This window comes from Netta rufina (assembly GCF_964035555.1).
Source record: "Netta rufina genome assembly, chromosome: 17".
Classification (NCBI taxonomy): Eukaryota; Metazoa; Chordata; class Aves; order Anseriformes; family Anatidae; genus Netta; species Netta rufina.
The window spans coordinates 2,505,469-2,518,711 of NC_140141.1; the positions used below are offsets into that span (position 1 = coordinate 2,505,469).

The following is a 13,243-nucleotide window of genomic DNA, read 5'->3' on the forward strand; positions in this document are numbered from 1 at the left end:
AGAAAAAGAAGGGTATATCTGAATATATCTTATTCATTTTTATTTTGTTTTGGACACTTCCTTAAAAATTGTATTGCAGCAATAGGTTTATTTTCTCTCTCTCTCTCTCTCTCTCTCTCTCTCTCTCTCTCTCTTTTTAATGATTTTTTCTCTCCAGTTGGGCAAAAACCATGTGAAGCTTGGTAAAACAAAACCCTCACTGATTTGAGTCAGTTGTCACAACTCTAGGATCTCAGAGGGAATAATTTTAAAATGTAGTCCTTTGGTTTCAGCAGTTTTCTGATTCTGATATTTTAAAGTGGGGTGAGAGCTTCCTAGGGATGTGCAGGGGATGTAACTCATGGAGTTTTGACTGAGGAAAATACCCCACTGCTGTGTTACGAGCTTGTAGGGTCGCACCTTTCAGATGAAACTTTCAGCTTCGTTTTGCATCCTTCTGAGGCTCAAAAATCCCTTAGTAATTTTCACATGAGAACTGTTTTTTCTTCCAACTACTTAGCCAGCTCCAGGTTGGGCTGATATATGTACATTCCCCAGTATTTCTTACACTATGGCTGACTACCTTGGCCATCAAGCCTACTGTGCTACTGTGAAGAGTAGCAGCAGTGTTACTGCTGGTGACTGTAATATCTTTTCCCAAAAAGATTGCTGCAGGAGATTAAATCAGGAGTTAGGGACCTTTACAACCTCGTATGAAAAATGTTACACAAGTACAAAGTTATTGCTATTTATTACACAAAAAATTGCAAGATCAATCTCTGTTCCTAAATGGGGAAAAGATTCTATAAATATCTGAAACCTTTTATTCCATAGGTGCTCAAGTATTTTAAACTCAAACTGTTTGACCCATCTTTCCAGGAAACTTCTTAACGGAATTAAATTGGCTGACCAGAAATAAATCTGGGCAATATTCTGCTCCCATTAGAGGCTGATGGCAGCATTCCCACCAACTTCAATAGGATCATAATTTGACCTGCAAAAGTTACCATATGAGATTTTTAACAGTGTATTAATGTAATTTTCTAACAGTGGACCTCATGTACTTTCTAACAGAGTAAAGCACTCCTTATCTAGCATTGTTTTAGCATTTGTGTTATCAAGATGTTTTTAAAGTACTTGAAAGGAATATATGAAATCTAATATGACATACAGCTGTTGGACAAATTGTAATTGCATAACTGATGTTAGTTAGATTGTTTTTCAAAACTTGTTAAATTACATTACTTCAATACAATTCAGAAATCTTGCCAGTAGTAACACAGAAGAGTAAAAGCAGAATATATTAAGCTCCTGATCCTACAGGCCTTCTCTTACATGAATAGGGCTGGCTTACATGAGCAATTGTCTCTTACTCCTATTATGACACTGTGTTAAAGAACTTTATAAATGAGCCAGCAGCATGACTGCAGGAAAAAAAAAAAAAGATTTGGAGGACGTTTTCTTCCTATTGTTTGCAGAGGATCCTAGTAGCCAGAAGTCCTTTTCTCTGCAGTGCAATTTTGACAATGTTGAATTATTTCCTTAACGTTCTAGTGGATAGTTCAAATTCTTGGCAGTTGCATATATTGTGTCTTATAATACATGGGTATTATTTCAACTGCTTCCAGCAGACTTTTTATGTACCTGTCTGATATATGACTTTGAAATACAATGAAAGTTTTCTTTATTGTTGTAATCTAATGCCCATGACAATTTTCTATTTTTGATACCATTCTGATTACACAACTCTTCTGTTTATTGCTAGCCTTTCTTGTTTTTCTCCCATTCATCATAATTTCATGCAATTATTTTCATTCCATGTTTCTTCTCTTAAATACTTGAAATATCATAATCTGTCCATCATGTTAATCCATTTTATTTGTTGAAGTCATTGTGTGTGAAGCCAGATTTATATCTCTCAATGCATTTGTGTTGTGAGAGACAGTGTCAGCAAATTATTTTTTTGGTTATCATAGCAATAAAAGCAGTAGAAGCAATTGGAGGGGAAAAAAAAAAAACAAACAACTTAAAATATAGCAAAGAAAATATGTGGCCATGTTCAGGTTTTATAATATGCCCTCTAGTTTTCCATGCATTTTCTATTGAATTTTTTATTTTTATTTATTTATTTTTTTTTGAGCATTTGCTTTTTCCTCCTGTGAGCCCAGTTGGTCTAAATCCCCAGTCAATGCCAGTCAATGTCTCTATTTACTTACGCAGGCTTTCCATCAAGATCTATTTGCCTGCCCAAGGTAAATAATTACTGTGTGCAAGATACCTTTAAGTGGAAGGGGAAAAAAAATAAAATTTTATTGTTGGATACCTAAATTAATTTGATGGCTCTCAAAACCATAACAGGCAAAATGGTAGAAACCCTGTAATGTTGATGCTGTCCTTTTAAACCTGTTGATAGTGTGTGTTTGCCAGCAGCCCTTAGACTTCAGAGCTGCAGGACAGATGAGCTTAACGCCCCACCTGGAGATTGTCTCCTCCAACCCCCTGGGAGGCTCATGAGTAGGGTGAGCTGGAGCCAGTTGCTCTGGGCTTTCTGGTTGAGGTTTGAATATCTCTAGGGATGGAGGCTCCACAGTCCCTCTGGACAACCTGTTCCAGTCTCTTACCCTCTCATAATTTTTCTTAATTTAAAAAGCTTTTTCCTTATGTTTAAGTAGAATTACTTGTTTTTTAATTTGTGCCCACTGACTCTTATCTGTTCACTGGATACCACTGGGGAGAGTTCAGTGTTATCTTTACTCTTCCCATGGGGTGTTTATTCACACTGATAAAATCCCTGAGCCTTCGCTTCTCCTTATGGAGCAATCCCAGCTGTCTCAGTCTCTGCTGGTGTGTCCAGTGCCTTCAACATCTGTGTGGCCCTTCACCAGGCTCTCTCCAGTATGTCTAGCGCTAGGAAACCCAGAACAGAACATAGAACTTGAATTGACCATAACTTTTGCACCAGTGTAATGATTTTTGTTATAACTGCATAGCTCCTTACTGACCTCACTGTATTCAGAGCCCCTTATCTGGTTGCAGTTGTACTGTTTTATAGTTTTTCCTTTTCTGTTCCTTTAAGGAATTTAAAAATGGTTTTAGTGACGCTATATTTTCTTAAGTTATGTAGTTAAAGGATGCAACACTCATGTACTACTTACAAATTATTGGAGACAGTTGATCATATGATAATTTTAAAGGCCACTGACCAACATCTGTGATCTGTGTCATGTTGAGAGATATGAACTGGTCATTTCATTTCTGATTGTGTTTATTCATTGTTTTGCTTATTTGCTTATTTTTTTGTTGTTTCACCCAGCTCTAAGAATCCACAACTTCACTGTGCTTCCTTCCCATAACTCTACCTTTGTATATACCAATGACTCTGCCTACTCTAACTTCTCTGCAACTGTAGGTGAGGATTTACATTTTTTTTTGTTCTGCATTTGTCAAGCTTGGATGGTTCTTGTATCACTGGATTCAAAGTTAACACTGAGTTTTGGTTCAGTTGGTCATGTGGTAAAGATCTATGTGTATGCTGAGATAAATGATTGAAAAAGCATTCCTGCAATTTTAAGTGAATTGGTCTGAATTACTGGGAGACAAATCCCCTTGCTAAGCAGTCTGTAGAAGGATGGACCCCAGCAGCCCTCAAAAACCTGAAATATTTTTATTAAGCTTGAAAGAAACAGAAGATATTTCAGAGGAATATATAAAAACAAATACGCTGATTTATTTTTTCTTTCAAGATGAAAAGAAAAAATGTCCTTTAAAAATGAGTATGAAATGGTGAAAAAGAGATAAAGACAGATGCAAGTGAATTTTCCAATCCTGAAAGTAAACTTGTCAACCACAATATGTTTGATTAATATATAAATAAATAAATAAATAAATAAATAAATAAGTAGACACAAATCTTAGATATATGATTTCTTTTTACATCTACATACTAGTTGGAAGGAATAACAGAAAATAACAACATTCCATGCAGAAACCCGCCAGATTGGAAACTAAGATTAAGCTGGTGTAGGTACAGCTAAAATCATTTAATTGAAGTCATCAGGCTTTAGACTTGAGCAATTGAAATATGACCTTTTGTCTACTTAACGATTAGGTATTAACTCATATCTTTTTGTTAGAAAATCTGACATGAGGAGGAAGATGAAAATGGTAGAACTGTCATTTTGGGTTGCTCCGATAGTAGGAGGTCTGTATTAGAACACTAAAAAACCTATTTTTCTGCTCTCTGAGATTAAAAGTATGCTGGCAAATGTGAACTCTATTAATAATGAACTTCAAACGACCCTAATTTCTTTCAGTCCTCACTTATCTGCTTTATAGGCCATTTGCATAGTTCTCACATAATAAGATGTATTCAATATGAACATTAAAAAGAGTGATATTAACAGCAAAGGAAATGCTATGGAAACGGGAATACATTACCTTATGGTATTTATTCTGGCTAGATTAATTCAGAATTTAAGTGATTTAAATAGAACTTAGAAATATTTGCTTCACTCGATACTATTTTAATTTTTAAAAGGAACTGAATTTTATCTGTCAGTTAGACAATTTGGTGTCTTCTTGCTCAAAAGTAGGGGAAGATACTTAAAAATGGTGATATTTTCATTGAGATTTGGGATGAACTAAAAAAATATTTGGACATATGTTCAGTGAGGGTTATGCTATGCTGCAGCTGCTGTGTCCCTGAGTGGTGTTTTCCTATTGATAGGTCAGCATTACGATGGTCCTTACTCCCACTTGTTGTCTGCAGCTGGGAAATGAGATTGCCTTTTGCACAGGTTGCATGAGGAGATGCACCAACACAAAGCGGTGACAACAGTATCTAGTGACAACCACATAGACAGTGTCTCCCTAGTGCTACCTGTGCCACTCTGACATGACTTTCACCATGCTCTGCTATGCAAAAAGTTCAGGTTAAGTCAGGTAGAAGTACATATATAAATACTGAGGGAAGTCCCTCATGTGCCAGCCTTTACTAGTTGTAGACCATTTGTGTGCTCCTCATTTCCATTCCAATCTCATTCTGTTTTCAAATATCAAGCAGCACCTCTATGGCAATTCCTGCTCTTCAGAGAAGACTATGTCCTCATTGCAGATATTTCCCTTCTGAGCAATTCTTCCCCTAGCAATGTATTTTTCAGAAGAAATTGTAGAGAGGTGTATTTAAAACTAAAATCCCAAATCTTCACAATCTTTTCAGACCTCCTATTACAATGATATTAAGGCTATATTCTAAACCGGACAATTATCTTCTGTCTTCTCAGAAATAAATTATGGAATATTCTGTGTTCTGTGGAACACAGACTTTTTAACTTGGTGGAATTATTTTTTCCCATGATTTCCTATAGTCTTCATTGCTAATATTAGTCCACGTTTTATCTTGGAACAAATGAGGTGAACTTTCCATTGTCATTTATCAGCCAAATTCTCTGATCTTAGCAAGGTTTTCTATGGTAAATATGTTATATTATTTTAGTATCATGATGGCTTGCACATATGTTTTAGCTAGTAGGGGATGAATAAACAGTGCTTTTTAGGGCAGAGGTCACAAGAAAATCACAATTAAATCACTAGACAATTAGTCATTGTCCCCGTTAGACAAAGAAAAACCCTTTATAAATTACTATGATGCCATACCTGAAAGATATGTCTGAAAGATATTTTTCTGCCTTTTGAATATAACTTGTGACGTATATTTATTGAGATATTTTCTTTAAAATAAAATTGGATTTTATCACAAAATTTCCTTTTCAAAAATGAAAAAAAACAAAAACAAAAACAAAAAAACGGTTTTCTTACATTTTTAAATAAATGATTTCTTGACCTACTCTACTTAACAACAAGCCAGAAATACTTGTATGATGTGTCCAGAGTTCAAAAGTCTGGAAAGTGTATGGTTTATTCAGACTACATTGAAATAATGATTTTTAGTTTCTGTTTTGGGTATATGAGTTCCATTAAGAAGTTTTAGTTAAGGAAGAATGTGGATGAGGCACATAAGTATAATTTTTTAAAAACCTTAAATGAAAGTAACATCTGCATTTTTTTATAATTAAAAAACCCTACCAAGCAAACAAACAAAAACCCAAACAACTAAATAAGAAAACCTGTAGTTTAGATAAGCAAGTGTCTGAGTCTGTTAGAATCACATTTTCAGCAAGCTTTAATTTACATAAATGTTAAATTATATTTTGCTTTTCCTTTAGATATTGTGGAAGGACTAGTGAACAAAGGAATTTACGTTCGTGAAAAGAAAGGAGTTACCTTTCTCTTCTTTGGAAGCTATCAAAATTCTTGCATTAGCAACCCAGAAGTCTGTGGACCTGAAGGTTAGTAAGCTAATTAATTAATATTTGCTTTTCTTTCTCTGTCAAATTATATAATTCAATAATCATAGTTTCTTTCCAAATTGAAATGGGCTCTAAAATTCTAGTTTGATGCTTTTTTATTGGCTTATGAAACAATTGAGTGCTGATTGCTGAAAATGTAGTATTTTCTAACTGCAATGTGGATTATAACTAATCACTAACTCCTCAGATCAGTGACCTACAGTATAATTAATTCAAACAAAATCAGAAATAAGTTTACAATGCCTGAAATCTCTCATCTGGCACCAAGATTAATGGTGCTACAAAAAATGCAGTGTGACAAACAGATAAGTTGTTCTGCAGTTTTGAAATTTGGGAGTTTTGGAGACTATGCCTTACACTGTGGCATTTGGGCAGGAATGCTTTTTTTCAAACTTATCTTTGGAGATAATATTTCTATTTTTTTTATTTTTATTTTTTAAATCTCAGGTGTCTTGGAATCCATTTCCATAAATCTCTTTTCCAGATGCATAAATCTCTCTCTCTCTCTCTTTTTTTTTTTTTTCCCTCTTCCCTTTCTTCTTAGGCAAAGGCCACAAAATTACACGTATAATAAGGGTGCACAGGTTTGACAACAAGTTGATTACACAAGATTAATAATGTATGTTTCTGTAAAAACAAGCATAATACCAGTCACTATCACATTGTGTGCACTCAAGACTTAAAATGTAGAAGTAGAAGGGTTAGTGGAAAATGGTGTTTTTCTATATGTAACCTCCAGAAGGCCCTGAGCTTAAGCAATATTATTAACACTGAATTTTCTTGCTTTTATTGGTTTTAGGCCATTCTTCAAGCTAGTAACGTTACTTGATATAGGATTATTTATTTATTTATTTATTTATTTATTTTAAGACATGCATTATTTTTTTAAGAAAGAAGAAACTTGGAGTGCAGATGGTGAACAAATGTTATCTGAGAGTATTAGAAAAGATAATTCAGTGTCCCACAGCAGGCATATCTTCTGATACTTACAGTATCTTTTCATATATTCTTCATACAGCCAGGAAGTAAAAATCATTGATGATTTGTATTATTTCTACTTCCAATCATTTTTACAGTAATAGATAATTCCCCCTATCTCACAAAAAAAGAACATTAAAAACATAAAACATTGAAATGTTCAACAGATAAAATGTGAATAAATATAAATAGTGAATACTTAATCATTATATCAGATAAAAAATAAAAAGACAACACCTCTTTATCTAAAGGAGGTATCTGTTTGTCTCTGTATTAACTAAACGTGATGATGATCTCTAATTTTATAAGAGCATAATGTTTCTTAAATATATTTTGATGTAAATATATTTTGTTGCATTTGTGTGGATTTGGTGTTAAGTATGCTTAGAAGAGATGCTTTCAGAGATGATCTTGGGATTTTTCCAGATGAAGTATTACAATCTAAATATTTAATGAAACAAAAATCCCAATAGTTTTTTCTAGCATAAATGTAATAACATTTCAGAACTCTTGTTCTGACTTGAGAAAACACATTTTTCTTGTTTTTGAAATGTTGAAACCTTCCCCTCCCCCTTCTTTCTCAAGCACTTTTTAAATAATGGTTTTCTCTGAGCAGTTTTGGGCTCATTAAATTGGCATTTTTAGCCAAAAGAAACATTTGTGAAAGATGCAAAAAAAGGTTCTCTTAATCATTAGTTTGAATACAATAGAAAAAATAATAAAGAGCTCTGCAACATACAGAGAACACCTTCCTGATGGGCTTTCCTACCCACATACAATTCCTTCTTCCTTGAACCTTTCAGCATAATGAGAAGTTTATTTAGTGTTCATTTTGTTAGCACCTCTACTCAAGCATCATAAAGCACAGTGAATATGGAAGACACTAGAGAGATGGAAGTAGCCCACCATTAAGTTTCTTGCTCTTAGTCCTTAGCTATCTAACCTGTGACATAGATATATAAATGTTCTGACAAAGTAATATTTTATAACTGTTCTAGTGACAGGTTTCCTGTTGATTTGAACAGAAATTGGATATCTGAATTCCTTGGTTGGTTTTGAAATACCTTAGCTTTTTACCTCCTGATAGCTCTGTGAACACAAAACTTGTTTCAGATAACTAGAAGGCTTAATGAAGCTTGGAAATCTGGGCCATATATGTGAGAAGACCTATGCTCCCTCTTAAAAGTTGTCAGGGACTAAATTTTATTTTGTGTGCAATTCTAAGGACCACAGTTTAAATAAGCAAAGCTTGGTTGATTCTGCTAATGCCAGGCTTTAAGATTATTGTGAAGAACCATAGAATAGTCTGCCCTAGGAGGCTCAAGTTCCCAAGCTGGTTAACTGGGAAGTCTCAGATCCTCACATCTCCCTTGGTACAGACCAATAACAGGAATAATAATGTCAATTATTGTTAACAATTATGTTCCTTAATGTCCTATTGGAAACACTTATTGCTGTATTATGGATAAGTACAGCAAAAGGATGACATTTTTTAAAAATGTCATCAATAGAATAGTCTTTGTATATGTAGTCTGGCTTTCAGGTTTATGCTTTCTTTTTTTTCTTTTTTTTTTTTTTTTCTTTTTTTTTTCTTTGCTTGTTTGCTGTTAATGAGAGATTATTCAGAGAAACAATAACAGCACATAAAATTTGAAGTACCTTTCTTAATGATGAACGCAAGTCTCTTTGACTCGAAGACACCTTCAAAGATTTAGTCATCAGGTGCAGTCATGCATATTATTGTAAATAAGTCTGCAGCATATTTTTAGTTATAAGTTTTAAGTTCCCCTTCTTGCTCTTTTATGACTATATATTTTTAGTTTTTCTTCTCTAAAGCTAAAAGCAAGTCTTACCTACTCAAGGTTCATATGAGAACCTGGTGATGCAAAACTTCATATGTTAGACCCAAAATGATTTATTTCTGTCAAGCTATCTGGGAAAAACTGCTTTTCTAAATTTCAGTGAAGTTTTTATTGTGTGCCTTACTCAGTCTTATTTTAAGTTTTTCTATTTCATGAAGTGATAGAGTGCACATAAGAAGGATTTAGATCCACAGTCTTTTCATGGCTACAGGATGATCAGTGGCTACAGGGAAGTCCAATAGGATGGACAGTCAAAGATGTGGAAAAACAACTTCAGTGCAGGCATACAGTAGAACTTGGTCTAACTTCAGCTCTGCAGTCTCGAAAGATGGGATAACAACATTTCCACAGAAGTTTTGTGAAGATAGCTGGGAGAAGTTCATGAGATACTTGGTCAAAGGAATCACATCAATAGCAATAATTGCTTGACATGATCAGCCTTGGTGGCCCTTTCACCAGAGTGTTGAAGAATTGTATGTAGATGCAAGGGAAGTGCATAGCTTTCCAGAAGGAGGGTTGGATTAGAGTTTCAACCTATTACTTCTTTGCTAAAGACACTGAAACATGAATATGGGCCGATGAGGATATTGCAAGTTGCTTACAGCAAACATCAAATTCTTCAGTTGGGAGTTCACAGCATTTATAGCTTTAAACCCATAAACATTGAGATCTAACAAACCGGGACTGATGATGTTCATATACTGATTGATTTCTAAGAGACTAATGATGATTGATTAACCTTTCCATGGTGGTTATTTTATCGTGCATAAAACATTTAGGGAATGCTGTATAGCTCATATAAATTAATGGGTGCTGCCAGGAGAACAAAAAGGAAGATCAGTTAGGAAAGTTACTACATAGTTAAATTATTATATTATTGCAGGATAAATTTTTAAATTTTCTGCTGAGTCAATGTGACAAAAAATATTTGAATGGTATAAAAAATTATGTGTGCATAATGTGTGCAGTGGGGGGAATATTTCTGGTAATTCTATTGATTTATGTAAGACTTTTACATCTTTGATCAGAGAACTGTGAAACAAAACAAAACAAAAAAACAACAATCAAACAAACTATGGTTTTAACAAGAAATGGACGTAATAATTTGAGGACTTCATTAGCCTGTGCTAGGCTAACTGATAGTAAATTGCCATAGTCCATATTGTTTGGGCAATCTGCAGGTATTGATCACTATAAAAACATCCAGACATATTAGACTACATCAGACTACATTTCAAAACAGCCCAGTCAGCAGGTTAAGAGCAGTGCCTGACAGGTCAAGTAAGTCCATCAGAGGCCTATGTAGATAATTTACGGGGCTAGACCATATGATATGGGAGGGAAGCCTAGGTCTTTAATATTCACCATGAAGCAAAGAGAACGCTGAGGGCTGTCTTCAACTACCTGATGAGTGGTTATAGAAATAGTTGGTGTCGAACAGTCTTGGAGGTGCACTACCTTTTGAAATTACCCAAGCATCATAAAGCAGAGTTAGGATTATGTGAGTGTGAGAGGCAACACAGACAAGTTGTAGCACAGGGAATTCTGATTAGAGCTAAGGAAAAAGCTCTTTGCCGTGCCACCGGCTAAGCATGGGGACGGTTTGCATAGAGAGGCTGTGAAACCTTCACCTGTGGTGATGTTTAAAAATCAACTGAGCTCTGCTGTTGACCCTGATATAAGCAAGCAGTTTAGACTTAGAGAATTTAGAGAATTCTTAGCACTTAGCACTATAAATTCTGAGATGAACACATTTAGGAGCTATTTAGTCAAGCCATTTTCTTTGTAATTGCATTCAGCTGTAGAACCTGAACAGCAGAGTGAGTAAGAACTTCTGAAGTGCAAGGGACATTCAATTTGTCACTCGTGTTTCTGTTGAGGCCTTTGAGGTAACCTTTATTAAGGAAACAGAAATCTTTAGAGAAATATTTCTTCACTAGTGTGCAATCTGAGGAGTTTTTCAGTTTTTATAATACAACAGTAAAATGGTGGATTTAGCAGAATTATTTGTGAACAAAGCTGATCATGTGCACACACAGGATTGCACTTGCATTTTAGAGAGGGATTCTTTGTCAATGTGTAAGTGAGAATCTTGCAGCTGTGATTGTGGCTCTGTATGTGTTGGTATCTTTTTCTTCTACACTGTTTCTTTGCTTTCAGCAATTACTGGAGCACTGAAGTGTGAAAAGACAGGTAATAACATTTTAAGAATAATTAAAGTGTAATCAAGAATGGATGCTACTCAGTAAGCATGGATGTGCCGGCAGCCAGTAGCTTGGAAGTAGTCAATGTACTGCTTCTTGCTTTACGGGCATATGGTATCCATGACAGAAAGTTACAGGTGCTGGGTGAGAAAGTGGAGATGAAATCAATGTGTTCTGAAATAAACAACAATCACAGGAAGGAAAGGGGATCATAGTAAGGGTGAGAAGGTAAGGAGACTGGAGAGAGAGGTATAGGGAATGGAAGCATAAATCTGTGAGAGAAAAAGACTTCATTACTGCTGGTGCTCAAGAAGCTTTAGTTCTAACTGAGAGAAGCTAGCCAGGAAGAGATGATTGCTGTTCTGTCCTGGATACATGTATATGATGCAAAACCAAGGAATAGATGTTTATTTGGTTTATACTATTACCACATTTTTTGTTCAAAAAATGCCATTCTTGTTTATGCGAGCAGAGGATTTGTGCTCAAAAACATTCCCATTCTCTGCATTTTAAAACATTAGAAACTTTCAGTTACATTTGTTTCTCATTAAAAATTGCCTTTTACTTGCTTCTGTCAGGAGTAACATTTTCCTTTTTCTGGAAGACTCAAGACCAGCAGGCTAAGTTTCCCCCTGCCTCCGGTGGACAAGTAATTTCTAGTGGTTTCAAAATCTGTTCAAATGAAGGTGAAGGTTCAGTAGAATTTTACACACGTGGGAATGCAATGATGAAGTGGAAAGCAAGCTTTAGTCCACCAGGTAAGTTTTGTTTGTTTGTTTGTTTGTTTTTCTTCATGCATTTTTTTTTGTTATATTTTATATTGTTCTTGCAGAGAGGTGTAATGGTAAGAGCACATCTTCAGGAAAGAAAAGTAGGTGTATAAAGATACCTACAGATTTCTGTGCTTAAGAGTTCTCTTCATGGGGGGAGGGAGAGAGAAAATATGATCAGAAAACTCAGTGATACTGTACTACAGAACATTTGCTGTTCAACAACAATACATGGACCTGACTTCCATTTTTCTGAAGCAGAGTTCTTATTGACATCAATATATTAATGAGTGCTTAGAAGGAAACAGCTGGGTGAGGAATGCAGGTTAATCCTTAGGAGTTCTCCATATGTTCTAAAACTGGGTAGGTGTGCAGACCTCCGCTGCATCCACTGCACTGATGGGTGTTATGTGCTTTGGTCATTTTATTAGCTGTTGAGTATCAAATTTTGCATGTCATGGCATGGTATCAATAAGCATTTTGGGATATCACATATCGTACTGCTTCTATCTAAACTGTTGTTGCAAATGGTATTACCTAGTGACTCAAAAAAAAATCTGTATTTCTAGTAATGCTAGTGACAGTCACTAAGTCTTTTCTTGCCTTAATTTAACTGTTTGCAAACTGGGAATATAGGACTTTCTCACCTCATAGTAATAAAGTCTTATAAAGTATAATAAATCAGTTTAGAAATCCAGTTTGAAGAGAAGAACTGTTAAATGGTATAAAAAATCTGCATATTTGTGGATTATTCAATCCAAATAAAAATTAATATTATGTTTTCAGCCCTTGAAGTGTAACAAAGAAACTGGCAGCTTTTAATTAGCCTATTTTCCTGTTCTTTCATTCTTGCAGTCTTTATGGAGCTCTTGCTGAATTGTATTTTGAGACAGTATTGAAGAGAGTTCAAGTCTTGGCCGATAGTATTCACCAAATATAATTTATGGAACTGCAGTGAGCCCAACTAAGAGTTCAGACAAAACCTAAGAGGCATTCTGCCAAAGTATGGGCCTCCCCATGTGTATAAAGATTAATATACGTGACATCAGCATTCCATAATTCACTCTTAGCACTTACTACAT

At 35.0% G+C, this 13,243-nt stretch overlaps 1 protein-coding gene across 1 annotated transcript in view; it reads left to right on the forward strand.

The window, feature by feature from the left end:
• Positions 1–13,243, forward strand: part of ADGRD1 (adhesion G protein-coupled receptor D1) — a 156,669-nt gene that overhangs the window by 5,334 nt on the left and 138,092 nt on the right. Inside the window, exons 4-6 of the mRNA XM_084297053.1 lie at positions 3,293–3,388; positions 6,204–6,326; positions 11,970–12,149. Of these exons, the coding sequence (XP_084153179.1) occupies positions 3,293–3,388; positions 6,204–6,326; positions 11,970–12,149 (399 nt within the window). The remainder of the gene's footprint in view (positions 1–3,292; positions 3,389–6,203; positions 6,327–11,969; positions 12,150–13,243) is intronic.